The following is a 22,500-nucleotide window of genomic DNA, read 5'->3' as shown; positions in this document are numbered from 1 at the left end:
TCTGATTTGAAGTTGAGTTTCAGGGTTTTGGGGCAGAGTAAATATTTCATGTAAGGCTGTCTGAACTCTGATCTGAAAGAGCAAAAGAGAGAGGCTTCAGAAGACTGGCCATGGTCAACCCTTTCCTGACAATCTCTCTCTCTCTCTCTCTCACTCTCTCTCGTTCACTCTCTCTTCGTATCCCTCTCTCTCTCTCTCTCTCTCTCTCTCTCTCTTTCGCTCGTTCTCTCTCTCTTCGTATCTCTCTCTCTCTCCATTAAGCTAGTGCCTGGCAGATCTGTCCAGACAGCGGTGAGGAAAACGAGAACTAAATTAAATTTAACGGCAATTGAAAAAGATGGCAGAGGAAGAGTGAGCCTTATCAAGGAGCTTTATCCTCTTCTTTCTGCCCCCTCTTCTTCTTCCCTCTTTCAACTTTCACAGACCTACTAAATCTGAAGATATTGCCTTTTTACGGTGGAGGTTGTGTGTGTGTGTGTGTGTGTGTGTGTGTGTGTGTGTGTGTGTGTGTGTGTGTGTGTGTGTGTGTGTGTGTGTGTGTGTGTGTGTGTGTGTGTGTGTGTGTGTGTGTGTCTGTACTTGCATGCACGTTTATGTGTGTGCATGACACTCTTCACTCACCGATACTGTAGTGGCGGTGAGGGTGGGTGTGTTGTTCTCGTTGCCGGTCTGTTCGCTGTGTGTCTGTGTGGCTGCGTACAGCGTTAGGGCGTGCTCAGCCCCTGCACTCTGCCCAGTGTAGTCTGCTGGCGGGTGGGGGTGAGGAAGGTGGGGGGCGGTGTACTCCGCTGGGATACCGTTCTGGGGGGGAGGGGGGTACTGGGCTGGTGGGTAGGGCTGGGCCATCGCTTCAGGAGGGGCTGGTGCCTCTTGGTTACCCTGAAGAGAGAGAGGTGGAGAGAGAGAGGGAAAGAGAATGGTTCATCATTATCGGCCAAGCAGTGTACAAAACTGAGTACACACTACGAAAAGAGAGTTCCTCAAGGGTTCTTTGGGAAGGGTGATGGTTCTTTGCATTTCAGAATAGGATTCTTTCCTCTTTTAGTGATAATTCAAATGTCGGGGCAGCAGCAGGTGATGTGCTGACATCTGTTCTGCCCCCAAAAGGATTGTAACCATATCAGAATGCTTTTTTGGTGCTATCTAGCATATATTATTAATGGTTCTTGATAGGACCGTAGGAAATACTGTAGTTCTACTCTTTATAGCACCAAAAAGGGATCCACTATGGTTAAAAGCTTTAAAAAACGTATTTGGCACTATATAGAACACATTAGTGTGTGTGTACCATTTCAAATAAGAGACCACACGTGATTTCCCGACCCTGTCCTCGGGGACCGACAGGGCCACGTTCAGTAGTCAAACGTTGTCGAACGTTGCAGAAAGAAATGCCACCAATAGAGAGGACGTGATTCGTTATTATTATACATGACATAGAGGCATGTTTGTTGTACATAGCATATATCTATCTGAACGTTCCAAAACGTTGGGTCCTGCTGAACACGCCCCAAATGTGGAGAGGGTTGGGAACTACTGCTACCAGTGTGAGAGAGTGAAGAAACAGAAGGGTGGGAAAGGGAAGGAGGATGGGTCGAAACAGAGAGAGACACGAGACAAAAACTCAGTTTGGTCTGTCTATTTAAATTGAGTTAAATGATCACCCACGGTTTTGCAATAAAAACCCACAAGTGTTAAGAATGAGAAATGACACAAGCAATAAATTCCCTGTCTCTCTGTCCCTCAATAAAATGCCAGGAGAGAGATGCTCAAATCTAATCAACACACACAGCAGACAGACAGCAGTCACACACACACTCACACACACAGCAGTAACACAGGGCAGACAAAATTGTGAAAATAGCTGATGAAATAGAGAAAATATGTGTGATCCTACATGGAGAGGGATATCCTATTAGCTCTCATGGTAGATAAGCAGACTGTTTGATCATTACAAGACACACTGTTTATTTAGTGGAACATTGCTTGACAGACAGACACGCACACACACACACGTTGGCCATCACTTAATATAGCTTCCACCCGGTTACTCAACCCTGCACCTTAGAGGCATGGAATCACTGGACACTTTAATAATGGAACACTAGTCACATTAATAATGTTTACATACTGCTTTACTCATTTCATATGTATGGTATATACTGTATTCTGTTCAACTGAACTTTAGTCAGTACCACTCCGACATTGCTCGTACTAATATTTATTTCTTAATTCCATTCTTTTACTTTCAGATTTGTGTGTATTGTTGTGTATTGTTAGATATTACTGCACTGTAGCTAGGAACACAAGCATTTCACTACACCCGCAATAACATCTGCTAAATATGTGTATGTGACCAATAAAATTTGATTTGAACTACACATTCCCACACATTCTAAATGGGGGGTGGAGGGGTCTAAATGGCTCTCCTGAAAGAGACTGACCAAAGATCAATTAACTGATACATTTTGGATTATAACCTTTGATTTGAATTACAGGTTTTAATATATCTCAGCTCTCTTCACTGACATGGGAATTTCTTCCCACAGCTTTTCAACCGCCCTACCTTACCAGACCACCCACAGCCTCTCTCTCGCTCTCTCTCTAACTCAATCTTTCTCTCTCACTGTCTTTCTCTTTCTTTCTCATCACTCACTCTTAATGTTGACCAGTTCCCCTGTCTCTGTCTCTCTCTCTCACTCCCCATGTGTGTGTCAGATAAATATATTTATTTTTATCTCAGCTTCCTTCTCTCTCCTCTCCTCTCTCTCTCTCTCTCTCTCTCTCTCTCTCTCTCTCTTCCTAGAAGGTTATAGATCCCATACACTGGAGGTTGGTGGTACTTTAATTGGGGAGGACAGACTCGTGGTAATGGCTGCAGTGGACTTTGTGGAATGGCATCAAGTACAAACACATGGTTTCCGTGTGTGTGATGCCATTCTATTGACACCTTTCCAGCCATTATTATGAGCCGTCCTCCCCTCAGCAGCCTCCACATATATTGCATTATTATGTGTCTAAAGAAATCTGGCGTTTATCAATACAGCACATCCCACTCGCCGTGAATTGTTTTTTAAATTTTATTTGGGGGAAAATTCTTAAACTTTTCAAAGAAAAGAAAAGAAAAGGGCAAAACAAAGTAGAGAAAGAAAAATCGGAAAATGTAAAATCGATCAACATCAGACAACTTTTTACAGGTAAACCACAATTGACCTCAGCCTTTTCCAAAGGTTTCTGTGATCAATATAGCTATTGAGGTTTCCTATTCTTATGCATTGAGATGGATGACGTTTTAACCAAACAAAGCGTTTTGCCGATCAGTCACTTAGCTCCAGCTTTTGGCACCGATACTTTCCTCTGGCTGCAGCTTTTGCTCAATTGTTTATTGCCACAAACACCACGTTCATCTGAGAAACAGCACAACTACAGAGAAGAGGAGCTGTGTCAGGACTCGATTCAATCCGTACCACTGAAGAGTTGCGCTTTAGCGCAACTGACATTTTAAGGCAATATTCCAATGTTTTCTGGAGCCTGAATTCACAGTAAAAGCTGCGTATGTCTTCTCATTTAGAAATGACGCTTACATTTCAATGGCGCTATAGCGCAGATCTTCAGTACTACGGAATGAATTGGGCCCTTGGTGATTTATGAGGACAACTACAATAAAATAAAATGTTGTTGGTCACATACACATATTTAGCAGACGTTGTTGCAGGTGTAGCGAAATGCGGTAGAAAAACAGTTATACATTTAAAATACACTTACATACTGTAATATTACAAAAGTGTGGGAAAAAACATTTAGGAAATGAGTCATTTGAACCTTCATAGAACATCTCTACTTACGTTCTGGGAATGCAGTGGTATCCTGACCATTTGCTGGGTAACTTATGTCATGTCTCACCGATATAAAATAAGGTCTTAAATAGGGTTTTCTAAATAATGACAGTGACTTAATGCCAGACACCACAGGGTCATTTACAGTACCTATCCATTTGAGATTTGTTGTTATTTGGTCCATTAATATTTGTGTTTTCATAAAATAAACACAAAAATGTCATAAACTTCATGAATATGTATATTTTCTTTAGTTTATCATACTACCGTCCTCAAAATGTTAATGAATTTGAACCACTTTAAAATGGACATACGTCAATCATTTAAAAGCTCACTACATTGAATAACACATAATAAATCAATAAACATTTCAAAGTGACTTACTGTGAAGAGATGGTGATTGGGTCTAAATAGGCGTTTGTCATTTTGTAGTCTTCATTCAGTGTACTTGTCTTTAACTGCCATTTCCCAAAAGTCAGACTCTTCCTACATTCTTCTCAGCTTCAGAATCCTTTGCATTCACCAAATGTTGTGTAGTTATCCTTAGATAATGCATATTCTCCAGACTTGCCCAAAGGGAATTGTTGATATGTTATACATTTTTATTCTATACAACATTATCTGTGGAAAAATGTGCCAAAAATGCATTTTACGTACCTCTTTAGTATTTTACAGACAGAAAGATTTTAAAAAGTATTTATCCACAATCTGCTCTGGACAAGTCCAGTCCTGGAGTGTCTTAACAAAATGAAACCAGAATATTATGACGGACTTCATCCATTATTCAGAAAAATTTATTTGAGCGATATGCAAATATTTAATGAGCGTTGGCCTCATTTGCATATTTGAATACAATATTTCAGAAAATTGTAATACAAAAAAAGTGTTATGTTTGTGTCTACATTAAACTGGTAAAAGTTGATTGTGATATGATTAAGATAAATATTTCATGCCTACAGTTTTCACCATAACGTCCCCATAACATCACAGTAATATTTTTCTCTGCGCATCCAATCTAATTACCCACACTCAGTTTTACATGTGCTCCAGTTGTTGACTGGAGAAGTGGCTTAGCACAGAAGGAGCTCATGAGAACATTCAGTGCAGAACACTGAGTGCTTGGTTAAGAAATGGCACTCAGCTCTGTATGTGAGAGCCGCAGTGAGAAATGGCACTCAGCTCTGTATGTGAGAGCCGTAGTGAGAAATGGCACTCAGCTCTGTATGTGAGAGCCGCACTGAGAAATGGTTTGCGTCAAGTCTTCTTTTTAATAAACCTAAATCAGAAAAGCGATGTGTAATATATCTCACACTGGAGCCTGCACTGCTGCTGCACACACACACACGCACGCACGCACACACACACACACACACAATCATGGAGGCGCACATGCAGGCACGCATACACGCGCACACACACACATGCACGCACACACACACACACACACACACACACACACACACACACACACACACACACACACACACACACACACACACACACACACACACACACACACACACACAGTAAGTGTCGCAGTATGAAACAGCTTCCTCTCCTACAGAAAGAGAGTGAAAAAAGAAGAATAGAAAGTGAAAGGAGGGACAAAGGGAAGAGGAGAAGAGGAGAAAAGAGAGAGGAATCAGGGAAATAGAGTAGGAGAAAAGAGAGAGGAATCAGGGAAATAGAGTAGGAGAAAAGAGAGAGGAATCATGGAAATAGAGTAGGAGAAAATAAGATTTTGAATAAAACAGAAAGAAGAAGAGAGACTGAGAGAGAGTGCAAGGGTATAGGAGAGGAGAGCGACCGAGTAGAGAGAGAGAACAGAAGAGAGAGTCATATCGAGACAGAAAGAGAGGGAGCGAAAGAGAAGAATGAGGGAGAGAGAGAGAAAAAGAGGAAGAAGGAGAGAGAAAGACAGATGGAAGTTCTCTCTCTCTACTGAACTATCAAATTGACTGAGAAGGTGAAGCACTAAACATCCCCGATTCTTGTTGACAAGCTGTGTTGGTAAATTATTTCTGTTATGAGCTAAATCCTACTATCCATCGATCCCTTCATCCCCCTGCCTCCTTCCTCTCTCCTTTCCTCTCGCTCTCTCTTCCTCAGTGAGCTGCAGTCTCAATCCCTCCCTCATTGAGTTTATTTACCTCTGGATCAACGGACCATCATGTTACATGTCCTATTGACTCACACATACTATGTAGACAGCAAGATCACACACTCACACAGACACAGACACTGAACACAAACACTTCCCACAGTTATGTCAAGTTGGCTGGATGTCCTTTGGGTGGTGGACCATTCTTGATACACACGGGAAACTGTTGAGCGTGAAAAACTCAGACGCGTTGCAGTTCTTGACACAAATCCGTGTGCCTGGCACCTACTACCATTCACTGTTCAAAGGCCCAGTCTTGCCCATTCCCCCTCTAAATGGCAAACACACAATCCATGTCTCAATTGTCTCAAGGCTTAAAAATCCTTCTTTAACCTGTCTCCTCCCCTTCATCTACACTGATTGAAGGGGATTTACAAGTGACATCAATGAGGGATCATACCTTTCACCTGGATTCACCTGGTCAGTCTATCATGGAAAGATCAGGTGTTCTTAATGTTTCGTACATTCAGTGTATTTGTTACACCTGTGAGTGAGAAAGCTGTAACAATTTAACTCATATTTGGTTATAATGCCCCATAAATGTAAAGTGTACAGACCACAGGAGGTTGGTAGCACCTTAATTGGGAAGGACGGGCTCGTGGTAATGGCTGGAGCAGAATTCATGGAATGGTAGCAAATACATCATGCACGTGGTTTCCATGTGTTTGATGCAATTCCATTTGCTCTCTTCCACCCATTATTATCAGCCGTCCTCCCCTCAGCAGCCTCCATTGGTATAGGGGAAACATTGGCAGCAAGTCTTAAAGATTATGATCTGTCAAAATCATGTTTTTTAAGAAAGAGGAGGATATTTGGATGAAACCATATTATGATGATAGAAGTAAGAAAAATGACTGTTGCTTCTACATTGATAAAGTTTGATCATAACGTTACAGGTCCCCTCCACCATGTCAAACACTTGGATTCAGGAGGCAGGATTAGTAAGGGGATAGGGCGACATCATCCTAACTCTCATTTTAATACACCAATGATAACATGATATTCTCTTACCTAATTTAAATAAGTAGCTACTTCCTTGTAACCAACACCAGAGAAGGTGTGTGCGCAGAGGGACGTGGTTTATATAGCTAGATAGCTACTCTGCTGGTGGTAGAGTTTGACTGTAGGGTGTCAGCGAATATAATAAAAGTTTACCCTATTCATCTCTGACAAAGATACTTATTCACCAGTGTCTGGTGTTAGCTAGTTAGTGGCTAGCTAGGGCTTCAGCCAGCATGGAACTAAAGGTGGGTAGGGTCATTCAAAACTCAGACGTAGTTGTCGAGTCAACACATCCGTCAGTGCTTCTGTTAACCACATCACAAGAGACATGCCAAACGGGAGATGCAGCCCAGAATGTTTTGACATCATTGCTGCAATGTCGATCTTTGACTTGCTTTGTGTATCACCAAATTTGCTTGAAACAATTTTACTGCAGCACTGCTCACTGCATGGTTTGTTGATGTATGCGTTTCAAAGAGCTGTCAGTCAAGGCGAGCTCATGAATATAAGCTCCCCGCCCACTCAGCCTGTGTTTTCCAACTTCCTGGTAGTGATGGGAAACCTAGGCTTTCTGAAGGTTTCGGAGCTGTCACCAAATTGTGTCAAATTGTGCCGAAAAATGGTTAATTACTCAGAGCTTCATTATCAGTTCACAATGCACATTAATGACATCTGTTGGTGAGCAATAAAGAGCAGTGTGTGATTATCAGATAGATGTTTTTATCTCCACTGTTTTCATCAAAACTATGTGACACAGCAGTAAGTTGTTGGCTTTAGTAGCCTATTATCAGTTGGAATACCAGGTTTGCATCTTACATCATGCTTCTCTTTTTCGCCATGAAGTTTACTGTATAAAAAAACGGAATCTATGGCATTGTTAAGGATGCTTAAGACAGAAGCCTGTACTGTACTAAATAAAACAAATTAACAAATCGAAATAGTGTGTCTTCAACGTGATTCACACCCTTACGTCCATGAATGTTCCATAGTTCCCTACACTACCTGCTAAGCTACCGGAATAGAAGAAAGTACCGGAACAATTTCGAAATCAGAAGTATCTGATTTATCACACGGTTTGAAAAAGCACGTGATCAAACAAAGCTTATGACATTATAGATGACGAAACTTCTGATAAAAGTAAATATCATTCCTGTTCATCATGTTCAGGTTATACTCTGCACATCTCCCTTGTCTTCCAATATTATATACTGAACAAAAATATATATGCATCATGTAAATCTGTCAGTTTTATGAGCCGAAATCCCAGCTGGCCCAACACTCTAAACTGCTAGGCTACCTGCCACCAGATCAATTAACTTCAATACAGTTATTCAAATACATTCATCATCAATGACTAAAATATTGAATCTAATATTAAAATAAAATTAAACTAACAAAAGTAGTCGAAAATGTTTATTTCTCTGAAATTATGTACATAAATTATTGAGCATTTTTCCTTTGCCAAGATGCAGGAAAGTCTACCAGAGCTGTTCTCACCAGAGACTTAATAACATTATTATTTAAATATCATCTCAAAGTGGTAACAAACCCAACTTTGGGATCAGCATAGGCGCTTGAGGAACACATAGTCTTAGGTAAGACCTACAGAAATATCAGTACTCAACATACCAACACCAATACAGCAGAACAGATGAACCGAAATGATATTAACCCTCATGGGTGGCCGAAAAATATGTCCTGAAAGCCACACCGCGACTAAGCCACGCCTCCAATGTTCTGATCTGATCCAGTGGGTCATAGCTCAATAACCCAGCATCAATAACCTAACAACCCAACTGAGTGACCCAACTGGCTCGTTCAAAATAACCCAATGTGTGTTCTGTCCAATATTTACCCAAATTTGGTTGTTTTTAACCCAGCATTTGTTTTTGTAGTCTCACCCTGGAGTTTAACAGTAACTCTAACCCAGAGCAGTTTCACAAGGTCCACCAAGTCATAGTCTGAGGCATCGTCCTAAATAGCACCCTATTCTCTTTATAGTACTTTTGAGCGTTGGATAATGCAACCCATTTGCTTCCTGCATTGGTCACATAGCCTATAACATGCATTCATGACATGATACATGGCTCCTAGTAACCACAGGAATTAAAATAATCTTCTCATTTTGTGTTTATTAGCTTGTTGATTTGTGCAGCCTTTCTCACTCTCAGTTTCCATTTGTTTTCTCCTCCCCTCTCTGTTCTCTGTTTATTTAGCTGCTCATTTCCCGCCATAATTACTGCAAATGGAGAATTAGCGTCTTTTCAGCAAGGGAGGGTTTAATTTCATGACTATATTATGCCAGGAACAGATGGGGGCTATTTTACAGTACATAATATATTATAAAACAGAATATATTATAACACAGTATATTTGAGGTGTAAAATCATTATTTAATGGGACTTGGCTTAGCCTGATAGATGGTCAGTGTGTGTGTGTGTGTGTGTGTGTGCGTGCGCCTGCGGGCGTGTGCGTGTGTATGTAATGGGGGCAGCCCTACATTTATTAGGCTGCACTCGTAGAAAAAAGGTGCTACGTAGAACCATAACGGGGGACCCTTTCTGATGCTCTTCTTAGAATCCTCTATAAAATGTTATACTGAGAATCCTTTTATCTTTGAAGGGTTCTTCCTAGAACTCTCCATGTACGGTTCCACCAAGAACCAAGAGGAATATTCATACAAGCTTCTTCACATCATTGATAGTCATGATATATTGTCTGCCAGTCTATGTATTTAATGAAAAGTACAAAGACCTCACCTTCTAAAGATTCAACTGAAATTGTCCAAGATGAACTAGCTAGCTAGCTTGTGCTGACAGTTCCATTTGGACGTTGTTTCAATAAACTAACAGTTGGTTTAACAAACATTTGTGAAACGATGATGTGAATGACAGGATTGGATGTTGCATGCAATTTCAATGTTGTTTGAGTTGCTTTATCAGCACATTTGCTTGAGATAATCTCACTGCAACACTGCTCACTGTATCCATGTTCTATGTCATAGGCTTTTTCAAAGAACCGTAAGTCAAGGTGAGATCCCCGCCCACTCAGCCTGTTAGCTCCCCGCCCACTCAGCCTGTTAGCTCCCCGCCCACTCAGCCTACTAGATCCCCGCCCACTCAGCCTACTAGATCCCCGCCTACTCAGCCTACTAGCTGCCTGCTCACTCAGACTACTAGATCCCCGCCCACTCAGCCTACTAGCTCCCCACCCACTCAGCCTACTAGCTCCCCACCCACTCAGCCTACTAGCTCCCCGCCCACTCAGCCAACTAGATCCCAGCCCACTCAGCCTACTACAGCCCCACCCACTCTGCTACCAGCTCCCCGCCCACTCAGCCTACTAGCTCCCCACCCACTCAGCCTACTAGCTCCCCACCCACTCAGCCTACTAGCTCCCCGCCCACTCAGCCAACTAGATCCCAGCCCACTCAGCCTACTACAGCCCCACCCACTCTGCTACCAGCTTCCCGCCCACTCAGCCTACAAGCTCCCCGCCCACCCAGCCTACTAGCTCCCTGCCCACTCAGCCTACTAGCTCCCCATCCACTCAGCCTACCAGCTCCCCACCCACTAAGCCTACCTGCTTCCCGCCCACTCAGCCTACTAGATCCCCACCCACTCAGCCTACTAGCTCCCCGTCCACTCAGCCTACTAGCTCCCCGTCCACTCAGCCTACTAGCTCCCCGTCCACTCAGCCTACTAGCTCCCCGTCCACTCTGCCTACTAGCTCCCCGTCCACTCAGCCTACTAGCTCCCCGCCCACTCAGCCTACTAGCTCCCCGCCCACTCAGTCTACTAGCTCCCCGCCCACTCAGCCTACTAGCTCCCCGTCCACTCAGCCTACTAGCTCCCCGTCCACTCAGCCTACTAGCTCCCCGTCCACTCAGCCTACTAGCTCCCCGCCCACTCAGCCTACTAGCTCCCCGCCCACTCAGTCTACTAGCTCCCCGCCCACTCAGCCTACTAGCTCCCCATCCACTCAGCCTACTAGCTCCCCGTCCACTCAGCCTACTAGCTCCCCATCCACTCAGCCTACCAGCTTCCCACCCACTAAGCCTACCAGCTTCCCGCCCACTCAGCCTACTAGATCCCCGCCCACTCAGCCTACTAGCTCCCCGTCCACTCAGCCTACTAGCTCCCCGTCCACTCAGCCTACTAGCTCCCCATCCACTCAGCCTACCAGCTCCCCACCCACTAAGCCTACCAGCTTCCCGCCCACTCAGCCTACTAGATCCCCGCCTACTCAGCCTACTAGCTCCCTGCACACTCAGACTACTAGATCCCCGCCCACTCAGCCTACTAGCTCCCCACCCACTCAGCCTACTAGCTCCCCACCCACTCAGCCTACTAGCTCCCCGCCCACTCAGCCAACTAGATCCCCGCCCCACTCAGCCTACTACAGCCCCACCCACTCTGCTACCAGCTCCCCGCCCACTCAGCCTACTAGCTCTCCGCCCACTCAGCCTACTAGATCCCCGCCCACTCAGCCTACTACAGCCCCACCCACTCTGCTACCAGCTCCACACCCACTCAGCGTACTAGCTCCCCACCCACTCAGCCTACCAGCTCCCCACCCACTAAGCCTACCAGCTTCCCGCCCACTCAGCCTACTAACTCCCCGCCCACTCAGCTTACTAGCTCCCCATCCACTCAGCCTACTAGATCCCCGCCCACTCAGCCTACTACAGCCCCACCCACTCTGCTACCAGCTCCCCACCCACTCAGCCTACTAGCTCCCCACCCACTCAGCCTACCAGCTCCCCACCCACTAAGCCTACCAGCTTCCCGCCCACTCAGCCTACAAGCTCCCCGCCCACTCAGCCTACTAGCTCCCCGCCCACTCAGCCTACTAGCTCCCCATCCACTCAGCCTACCAGCTCCCCACCCACTAAGCCTACCTGCTTCCCGCCCACTCAGCCTACTAGATCCCCACCCACTCAGCCTACTAGCTCCCCGCCCACTCAGCCTACTAGCTCCCCGTCCACTCAGCCTACTAGCTCCCCGTCCACTCAGCCTACTAGCTCCCCGTCCACTCAGCCTACTAGCTCCCCGTCCACTCTGCCTACTAGCTCCCCGTCCACTCAGCCTACTAGCTCCCCTCCCACTCAGCCTACTAGCTCCCCGCCCACTCAGTCTACTAGCTCCCCGCCCACTCAGCCTACTAGCTCCCCGTCCACTCAGCCTACTAGCTCCCCGTCCACTCAGCCTACTAGCTCCCCGTCCACTCAGCCTACTAGCTCCCCGCCCACTCAGCCTACTAGCTCCCCGCCCACTCAGTCTACTAGCTCCCCGCCCACTCAGCCTACTAGCTCCCCATCCACTCAGCCTACTAGCTCCCCGTCCACTCAGCCTACCAGCTCCCCACCCACTAAGCCTACCAGCTTCCCGCCCACTCAGCCTACTAGATCCCCACCCACTCAGCCTACTAGCTCCCCGCCCACTCAGCCTACTAGCTCCCCGTCCACTCAGCCTACTAGCTCCCCGTCCACTCAGCCTACTAGCTCCCCGTCCACTCAGCCTACTAGCTCCCCGTCCACTCAGCCTACTAGCTCCCCGTCCACTCAGCCTACTAGCTCCCCGCCCACTCAGCCTACTAGCTCCCCGCCCACTCAGTCTACTAGCTCCCCGCCCACTCAGCCTACTAGCTCCCCGTCCACTCAGCCTACTAGCTCCCCGTCCACTCAGCCTACTAGCTCCCCGTCTACTCAGCCTACTAGCTCCCCGCCCACTCAGCCTACTAGCTCCCCGCCCACTCAGCCTACTAGCTCCCCGCCCACTCAGCCTACTAGCTCCCCGTCCACTCAGCCTACTAGCTCCCCGTCTACTCAGCCTACTAGCTCCCCGCCCACTCAGCCTACTAGCTCCCCGCCCACTCAGCCTACTAGCTCCTCGTCCACTCAGCCTACTAGCTCCCCGTCCACTCAGCCTACTAGCTCCCCGTCTACTCAGCCTACTAGCTCCCCGCCCACTCAGCCTACTAGCTCCCCGCCCACTCAGCCTACTAGCTCCTCGTCCACTCAGCCTACTAGCTCCCCGTCCACTCAGCCTACTAGCTCCCCGCCCACTCAGCCTATTAGCTCCGCACCCACTTAGTCTGTCTTTTCAGACTTCCACATGCAAGCATTTTTATTAGGAAAAAATATTATGGATGATGTTTCTCTCACTCAAAAGTCTCTTTTACATGGGGATCAGAATGACTGTTCAGGACATTTCATTTACCTCTGTGCAGAGTTCATTTAACTACTGAATCAACTTGAGAACTGTTACACTGACAAATCAATACTAGGTAACACTGGCCAATTTGCTGTGTTCAAATAGGTACAGTCTGAAACAAGTTTTAAATGTAATGCATACTCGTGGGAATTGGCCTATATTGATAGGGCTAAATTGAAATGTTTCTTACAGAAAAAATATGAAAATGCATCACCATGGTATCAATTGAAAGGGAACAGTTTGAGATGATGGGAAAATGATTAAACCAAAGGTGAGGACACAACAGTTCACCTGACATAAGACTGAATCCAAACATTATATGGTGGATTTGATGTTCATTTTTTACATTTACTGTACTTTTGCCTCATTTGTTGATAACAAAATCTGAAACTCCTCTGCATACATTCAGTAACACGATAAGAATATTCCTGGAAAATGTGGGGAAGGTACAACATAAGACAAACAAAATGACAAGGCTTTGAGTGAGAGGACTAACTTGTGTCTCCAAGTGCCCACACACCTCTCTAACGTATGCACAGTTCCTAAGTAGTTTCAATGCACTTTTATGACTCAAAGAAGAGTATTTTCTGAGCTCTCCTAGCTGTGCTGTTAAGGAACTAGAGCACACCTGTTTATGGTATGGAAATGGGAAATGCATATTTTGGAATCACAGGTGTTTGGCTTGTATGACATCAAAGTGTTTTTTAATATAAACTTCAACACCTCATCTTTCAAAATACAGAGTCCTCTTAATGTACAGCATTTCCCTCACTCAGACAACAAAACACTTGTAAAAGTTGCCCAATTAGCGGGAGGGATGGGGGCAACTTCTTGTTGCGCAAGGTGCTGAAATTTAAAACGTCTGTCAGTCAAATCACCTACAGCGCTGTGAAGCACCTAGCCAGAGTTCTGACATCATGTATAGCATGTTACTATACAGCCACTGTTTTCCAATTTAGTCTTTTATTGGTTCCCAAATCTGCCATTTTCAACGGGTATACGGGTATGAGTGTAAAGGGCTACAGTTTAAACACTGAGGTAAACACTAATGCTCAGGCACTATAATTGTTATCTTTTTAAATTACAAAAAGAATGATTGTTCAGATGCAGATGGGTTCTATGTAGAAACCTTCTTGCCTTCCAAACAATCGTCAAAGAACCCTTTCTTCCAAAAATGGTTCTTAGGATGAAAAAGGTTCCAGTTAGAACCCTTGCCTTACAAAGAACCCTTTTGGAACCGTTTTTCCCAAGAGTGTCGCCTGGAACTTCATTCCACTGGCTGTCACTGCTGGACCGGGGCCAGATTTATGGTTGCCATGGCGGCGTCTGTTAGCGTGCTATTCGTGTTAGCAAGCGGTGGGGTGGGCTGAGTTATCGATGGCCGCTCCTGTAGCCGCCTCTCATGGGAAGGACCCAGGCTTGTGAAACAGGACAGCCTAATGGTGCCTGAATAAAATAATACTCAGCGCGACAGCACAGTAGACAGCCCTAATTAATAAACATTATTAAAAAGGGTTGTCACAGAGACTTAACGAATTAGACAAACTGGAGTTATGAAGCTACTCAGGTAAAGAGGGTAGGGAGGTAGAGAGGGAGGAAGTCTGTTAGAGAAAGACAGTGAGAAGGAGCGAGGGCGGAAGTACGTATGTTAGAGAAAGAAAGAGAGTAAGAAGAGAGGGAGAGTGTTGAAAATAGAGGGTGTAAATAAGAAAGGACACTACCTTTCTGTCTCCCAGACTTTGTCCCTGCTTATTCCACTCTTTTCCTCTATTCTCTATTCTATTTATCTCTCTGTCTTTCAGTTGTCATTCTCTCTCTCCCTCACCCTATTTGTCTTTCAGTTGTCATTCTCTCTCTCCCTCACCCTATCTGTCTTTCAGTTGTCATTCTCTCTCTCCCTCACCCTATTTGTCTTTCAGTTGTCATTCTCTCTCTCCCTCACCCTATTTGTCTTTCAGTTGTCATTCTCTCTCTCCCTCACCCTATCTGTCTTTCAGTTGTCATTCTCTCTCTCCCTCACCCTATTTGTCTTTCAGTTGTCATTCTCTCTCTCCCTCACCCTATTTGTCTTTCAGTTGTCATTCTCTCTCTCCCTCACCCTATTTGTCTTTCAGTTGTCATTCTCTCTCTCCCTCACCCTATTTGTCTTTCAGTTGTCATTCTCTCTCTCCCTCACCCTATCTGTCTTTCAGTTGTCATTCTCTCTCTCCCTCACCCTATCTGTCTTTCAGTTGTCATTCTCTCTCTCCCTCACCCTATTTGTCTTTCAGTTGTCATTCTCTCTCTCCCTCACCCTATTTGTCTTTCAGTTGTCATTCTCTCTCTCCCTCACCCTATTTGTCTTTCAGTTGTCATTCTCTCTCTCCCTCACCCTACTTGTCTTTCAGTTGTCATTCTTTCTCTCCCTCACCCTATTTGTCTTTCAGTTGTCATTCTCTCTCTCCCCTCACCCTATTTGTCTTTCAGTTGTCATTCTCTCTCTCCCTCACCCTATTTGTCTTTCAGTTGTCATTCTCTCTCACCCTCACTCTATCTGTCTTTCAGTTGTCATTCTCTCTCACCCTCACTCTATCTGTCTTTCAGTTGTCATTCTCTCTCACCCTCACTCTATCTGTCTTTCAGTTGTCATTCTATCTCACCCTCACTCTATCTGTCTTTCAGTTGTCATTCTCTCTCTCCCTCACCCTATTTGTCTTTCAGTTGTCATTCTCTCTCACCCTCACTCTATCTGTCTTTCAGTTGTCATTCTCTCTCACCCTCACTCTATCTGTCTTTCAGTTGTCATTCTCTCTCACCCTCACTCTGTCTTTCAGTTGTCATTCTCTCTCTCCCTCACTCTATCTGTCTTTCAGTTGTCATTCTCTCTCACCCTCACTCTATCTGTCTTTCAGTTGTCATTCTCTCTCACCCTCACTCTATCTGTCTTTCAGTTGTCATTCTCTCTCACCCTCACTCTATCTGTCTTTCAGTTGTCATTCTCTCTCACCCTCACTCTATCTGTCTTTCAGTTGTCATTCTCTCTCTCCCTCACTCTATCTGTCTTTCAGTTGTCATTCTCTCTCACCCTCACTCTATCTGTCTTTCAGTTGTCATTCTCTCTCACCCTCACTCTATCTGTCTTTCAGTTGTCATTCTCTCTCTCCCTCACTCTATCTGTCTTTCAGTTGTCACTAATATGCTTCTGTTTTAATTAGTTGTCAGGATTGAGAATAGCTGCAACTGTTGAAGCTGGGCTCAATCATGAGAGAAAAAATATTTTCTCTCTCTCTGTTCTATTTTTTCCTCACTTATTTGTGAGGTGAGGATAGAGGTGGATGAACTGTGTTTTGGGGTTTTAATTAGTGTATGCTGTAACTTTTCAAGTAGAAATGGGGACAAAGAAGAGAGGGAGAGTGAGGAGAGAGACAGAGGGAGAGGGAAAATTGTAGATTTGTCTAATTGAAATAAATCCTGCTAGACTAAAGCTGTTTATTGAGGGTTTAGTGACAAAATGTCTGCAGTGTTTTGTGAACTCATCCCCTCTTCCCCTCCTGTCTGATATCCCCCCTCTCTCTCTCTCTTGCTGTCTTTATCTCTCGCTTTTTCACGGCTGTCTGAAATCTGCAGCTCACATCAATATTAATCATCACCAAAAGAAGCAGAGACTTGCATCTTTACACTTTCACTAAAAGGTCTGCAAAAGACAACAACATCACACTGTCAGCTGGCATGTCAATATGCAGCTGTTGGTTAAAAGCTTTGTAGGCTCTGTGGCACTGTGTGGCACGAACGGTCACACTCTGAAGGTTGTGTCTCAAATGGCACTCTAGTCCCTCTTTAGTGCACTACTTTTGACCTCACATTAACCATTACAGGCATGAGAAAATATCTGATCTCGTATCAGCGGTAACTTGATCCTAACCACATGCTCTTTGCTCTTGGAAGGCAAACGCAGCGAAGGGATTGTTATGTTTTCCATTTGATTTGATCCCCTTTGTTGTTTTCTCCTTTTGGGGCTTGTCATTCAGAAAATAAAAGTAGAGTGATTGATTTGTCATCGGGACTTGGAGGTGGGCCCTAGTGTGTTTACTCTCTCCATCTCTCTTTTTCCCATCTTCACTTGTTCACTCTTTCTTTCTTCATACCTCTCTCAAATCAAATCAAATGTTATTGGTCACATACACATATTTAGCAGATGTTTATTTTTTTCATTTTTTATTTAACCTTTATTTAGCTAGGCAAGTCAGTTGAGGACAAATTCTTATTTACAATGACGGCCTACACCAGCCAAACCCAGACAACACTGGGCCAATTGTGCGCTGCCCTATGGGACTCCCAATCACGGCCGGTTGTGATACAGCCTGGATATTGCCGGTGTAGTGAAATGCTTGTGTTCCTAGCTCCAACAGTGCAGTAGTATCTAAAACAATTCACAACAATAGACACAAATCTAAAAAATTTAAAAAGCCTTAAAGCCTTAAAGCCGAAATATATAAATATTAGATTGAGAAATGTTGGAGTGTAATTGACTAAAATACAGTAGAATATAATACAGTATATACATACGAGATGAGTAAAGCAGTATGTAAACATTATTTAAACATTATTATAGTGACTAGTGTTCCATTATTAAAGAGGCCAGTGATTCCAAGTCTATGTAAATGGGGCAGCAGCCTCTAAGGTGGAGGGTTGTGTAATCGGGTGGAACCATGCATACTCGCTCCCATCCCATGCATACTCGCTCCCATCCCATGCATACTTATCTTCTGATGTTTTTCTTGTGAAACCACAGAGTGGCAAAGCACACACACTGTAAAGGGGATACAGTGATTTTGATAGTAGATTACAAGCAGTTCGGAATGAATACATTTTTTTGATGGATGAATGAAATTTGTTGAGATGAGGGGTTTGTATTTCACAGTATTTGACTATAATTATAAGGGATTGGTGCAAGCAGGTTGGCTGCTCGCTAAAGTGTTTACAGACATACAGCATATGAATGAATATTTGGTGTTTTATATCACTTTCACTTCTAGAGGCCTTAACAAAGGCTTCCATACTGGCAGCGACTATAGGACTAAACAAACCAAAAGAACATACAAAATGCTCAACCATTTAAGGTTTAAAGGTCCTGAACAGTGATTCCCATGTAAAATAGCCTTTTGAGTGGCTGAAATAGCACCCATAATATTTTTTTCTGATTAAAATGCTCAAAATGTGAGAATAAAATAAATGTTTCTCTCATGTCAAACTATCAGTAAATCTTAAAGACAGACTGAGTGGGCGGGGATCTAGTAGACTGAGTGGGCGGGGATCTAGTAGACTGAGTGGGCGGGGATCTAGTAGACTGAGTGGGCGGGGATCTAGTAGACTGAGTGGGCGGGGATCTAGTAGACTGAGTGGGCGGGGATCTAGTAGACTGAGTGGGCGGGGATCTAGTAGACTGAGTGGGCGGGGATCTAGTAGACCGAGTGGGCAGGGATCTAGTAGACTGAGTGGGCGGGGATCTAGTAGTCTGAGTGGGCGGGGATCTAGTAGACTGAGTGGGCGGGGATCTAGTAGACTGAGTGGGCGGGGATCTAGTAGACTGAGTGGGCGGGGATCTAGTAGACTGAGTGGGCGGGGATCTAGTAGACTGAGTGGGTGGGGATCTAGTAGACTGAGTGGGCGGGGAGCTAGGAGTCTGAGTGGGCGGGGATCTAGTAGACTGAGTGGGCGGGGAGCTAGTAGGCTAAGTGGGCGGGGATCTAGGTAGACTGAGTGTGCGGGGATCTAGTAGGCTGAGTGGGCGGGGAGCTAGTAGGCTGAGTGGGAGGGGAGCTAGTAGACTGAGTGTGCGGGGATCTAGTAGGCTGAGTGGGTGTGGAGCTAGTAGGCTGAGTGGGCGGGGAGCTAACAGGCTGAGTGGACGGGGATCTCACCTTGAGTGACGGTTCTTTGAAAAAGCCTATGACATAGAACATGGATACAGTGAGAAGTGTTGCAGTGAGATTACCTCAACCAAATGTGCTGATAAAGCAACTCAAACAACATTGAAATCGCATGCAACGTCCAATCCTGTCATACACATCATGGTTTCACAAATGATTTGTTAATCCAACTGTTTGTTTATTGTAACAGTATCAATGTGGACAACATGCTAGCTGTATAAGTTACCTAGCTCGCCCAAATGGAATTGTCAGCACTGTTAATCAAGCTTGAATCTTTAGAAGGTGAAGTCTCTGTACGTTTCATTAAATACATAGACTGTCAGACAATATGTCATGACTATCAATGATGTGAAGAAGCTTGTATGAATGTTGGTAGAATCATTCATGGAAGGGCCTAGGAACAACTGTTCAAAGAGAAAGGGGTTCTTTAATAAAGGGTTGGGAAGAGCACCGAAGAACCCTATATGATGTGTGGGGTTGCCCCTATTACACACACACACACACACACACACACACAAACACACACACACACACACACACACGCACACACACACACACACACACACACACACACACACACACACACACACACACACACACACACACACACACACACACACACACACACACACACATATATTCTGTTTTATAATATATTATGTACTGTAAAATAGCCCCCATCTGTTCTTGGCTTAATTTAGTCATGAAATTAAACCCTCCCTTGCTGAAAAGACGCTAATTCTCCATTTGCAGTAATTATGGCGGGAAATGAGCAGCTAAATAAACAGAGAACAGAGAGGGGAGGAGAAAACAAATGGAAACTGAGAGTGAGAAAGGCTGCACAAATCAACAAGCTAATAAACACAAAATGAGAAGATTATTTTAATTCCTGTGGTTACTAGGAGCCATGTATCATGTCATGAATGCATGTTATAGGCTATGTGACCAATGCAGGAAGCAAATGGGTTGCATTATCCAACGCTCAAAAGTACTATAAAGAGAATAGGGTGCTATTTAGGACGATGCCTCAGACTATGACTTGGTGGACTTTTTGAAACTGCTCTGGGTTAGAGTTACTGTTAAACTCCAGAAGACTGGGTGAGACTACAAAAACAAATGCTGGGTTAAAAACAACCAAATTTGGGTAAATATTGGACAGAACACACATTGGGTTATTTTGAACGAGCCAGTTGGGTCACTCAGTTGGGTTGTTAGGTTATTGATGCTGGGTTATTGAGCTATGACCCACTGGATCAGATCAGATGACTGGAGGCGTGGCTTAGTAGGGGTGTGGCTTTCAGTTAGTTATTTTTGCCTCCTGTGAGTGTCATTCCGGTTCATCTGCACTGTAGTATTGCTGTCTGTGTGGCACTTGAAAAACTCACACGCTTGTGTAAGTCTCATTAATGCTACAAAGTCTTTGCTCAACATGTGATGACAATCCAACAGAACGGAGGTGGCAAAAAACAAATGTCTGAAAGCCACACCCCTACTAAGCCACACCCCTACTAAGACACGCCTTCAGTCTTCAAAGAAAACCCAACTTAGGGCCCTATTCAGAGCTTATCGTCAGTGTTACAGTGTGATTGAATTTAAATGTGACGTTCCCACGTTAGCGGAGACTGCATTCACGGTAAGCGGTGCAGTTGTCGGCTCAATAGGAAATGACTTTACATTTCTCTGTAATGCTTCAGCAACACAGACTGAACAGAGCCCATAGTGCCTCAACTTACTGGGTGAAAATAACCCAATGTGTGTTCTGTTCTCTATTCACCCAGCGCTGGGCTGTTTTGACCCTGCATTTTTTATAGTGCGTTGGCTGAAATGTCTCTGCAATATTCAATGAAGCTTCATGAAAGTGCGTAAAAATTCTCCACTTGTGAGCTCTGTGTGTAACTGTGATCCAGTGTTAGTCTCTTTGTGTATGTGTGTGTATGCGAGTGCTGTAAGCGTCTGCACATGTGCTCACACGCAACACAAACACACACACACACACACATGCACACACTGATCTGACAGAGGCAGGGGAATCTAATTTAACACTTGACTGAGCAGATATTGGCCAACACTCCTAGACACTCACCGGCCAAGCAGGGACAACCCTAACCCATCAGTGTGTGTGTGTGTGTGTGTGTTTTCCGGACCCTGGGACCCAAGAGTCTAGTGACTAGACTAAACAACACCTGCCTTGGGAAAAAGATAGATGGGGACAGGGTAAATGAGATGGATGGAGGGAAGGCGAGAAAGACAGAGAAAGAGAATAGAGGGGGTAAGGTATAGAGAACGAAATAGAGAGAGATAGAAAGAGAGCGAGAAAGAAGAACAAATGCCATTATAAATACAAACCATATTTATGTTTCTTTATTTTCCCTTTTGTACTTTAACTATTTGCACATAATATGACATTTGTAATGTCTTTATTATTTTGTAACTTCTGTGAGTGTAATGTTTAATGTTCATTGTTATTGTTTATTTCACTATTGTTTATTATCTAGTGCACCTGCTTTGGCAATGTTAACATATGTTTCCCATGCCAATAAAGCCCTTAAATTGAATTGAGAGAGAGAGAGAGAGAGAGAGAGAGAGAGAGAGAGCGAGAGAGAGAGAGAGAGAGAGAGATATGAAAGTAGGAGCACAGTGCAGCTACTTGTGATTCTGCTCTGGTCTGCAGCCTGGCCCGCTGACGTCTCCCTCCAGACCTGCTACATGATATCTACTAACCCCACTAACAATGGTAACATATGTAAATCTGCCTCACTGCCCCATTCAATCAGACCAACGCACAAAGCCACTGACACAGAGAGAGAGAGAAAAAGTGGAGAGAAAGAGAAAGGGAGAGGACACCCTGATACACACAGTCAGATATACACTAAGAGGGTTCCTCAAACGCAGGGTCATTTTTCGGGGCAGTGGTTTGCTCACAGCTCTTTTTGTTCAACCGAGTGAGTGTCATTCCAGTTCATCTAATCTGTTGTGTTATTTATTGCATATTATATATGACTATAGCCAGTGATCTTGTTATGTGAAAGACTCACCATACAGGATAGTTTATTCTGGTGAGCCATGTTCTGGTCAGTCTTGTATCAATTGAGACTGGTTGACTAAATCAGTCAATTCCCTCCTCACCGGCCACCAGCTGTTCCAGAGGTAGCTCACTTGATTCAACTTGTCAATGAACACAATAACACCTATGGAATTTTAATAATATTTCTGACCAGAATAAAAAACCTGTACGATTCTTCAAATGGATATACAAAGACCTTTGCCGATTGAGACAGGTCCTTCAGAGAACCATTCTCAATAAAGGTTCTACAAAGAACCATAGAAAAGTGTTCTATATAACCCCAAAAAAGGGTTGTAACCATAACAGAGCCTTTTTT

The 22,500-nt window shown here is 44.4% G+C and overlaps 1 protein-coding gene across 1 annotated transcript in view; it reads right to left on the bottom strand.

The window, feature by feature from the left end:
• LOC109899150 (RNA binding fox-1 homolog 3) overlaps nt 1-22,500 on the bottom strand; it is a 745,488-nt gene that overhangs the window by 71,139 nt on the left and 651,849 nt on the right. The window contains exon 7 of the mRNA XM_031836492.1: nt 622-879. Coding sequence (XP_031692352.1) covers nt 622-879 — 258 coding nt within the window. The remainder of the gene's footprint in view (nt 1-621; nt 880-22,500) is intronic.

Source organism: Oncorhynchus kisutch, linkage group LG11, assembly GCF_002021735.2.
Source record: "Oncorhynchus kisutch isolate 150728-3 linkage group LG11, Okis_V2, whole genome shotgun sequence".
NCBI classification, from domain to species: domain Eukaryota; kingdom Metazoa; phylum Chordata; class Actinopteri; order Salmoniformes; family Salmonidae; genus Oncorhynchus; species Oncorhynchus kisutch.
Note: the sequence above shows the minus strand (reverse complement) of the source record. Positions and strands in the feature narration are given on the sequence as shown.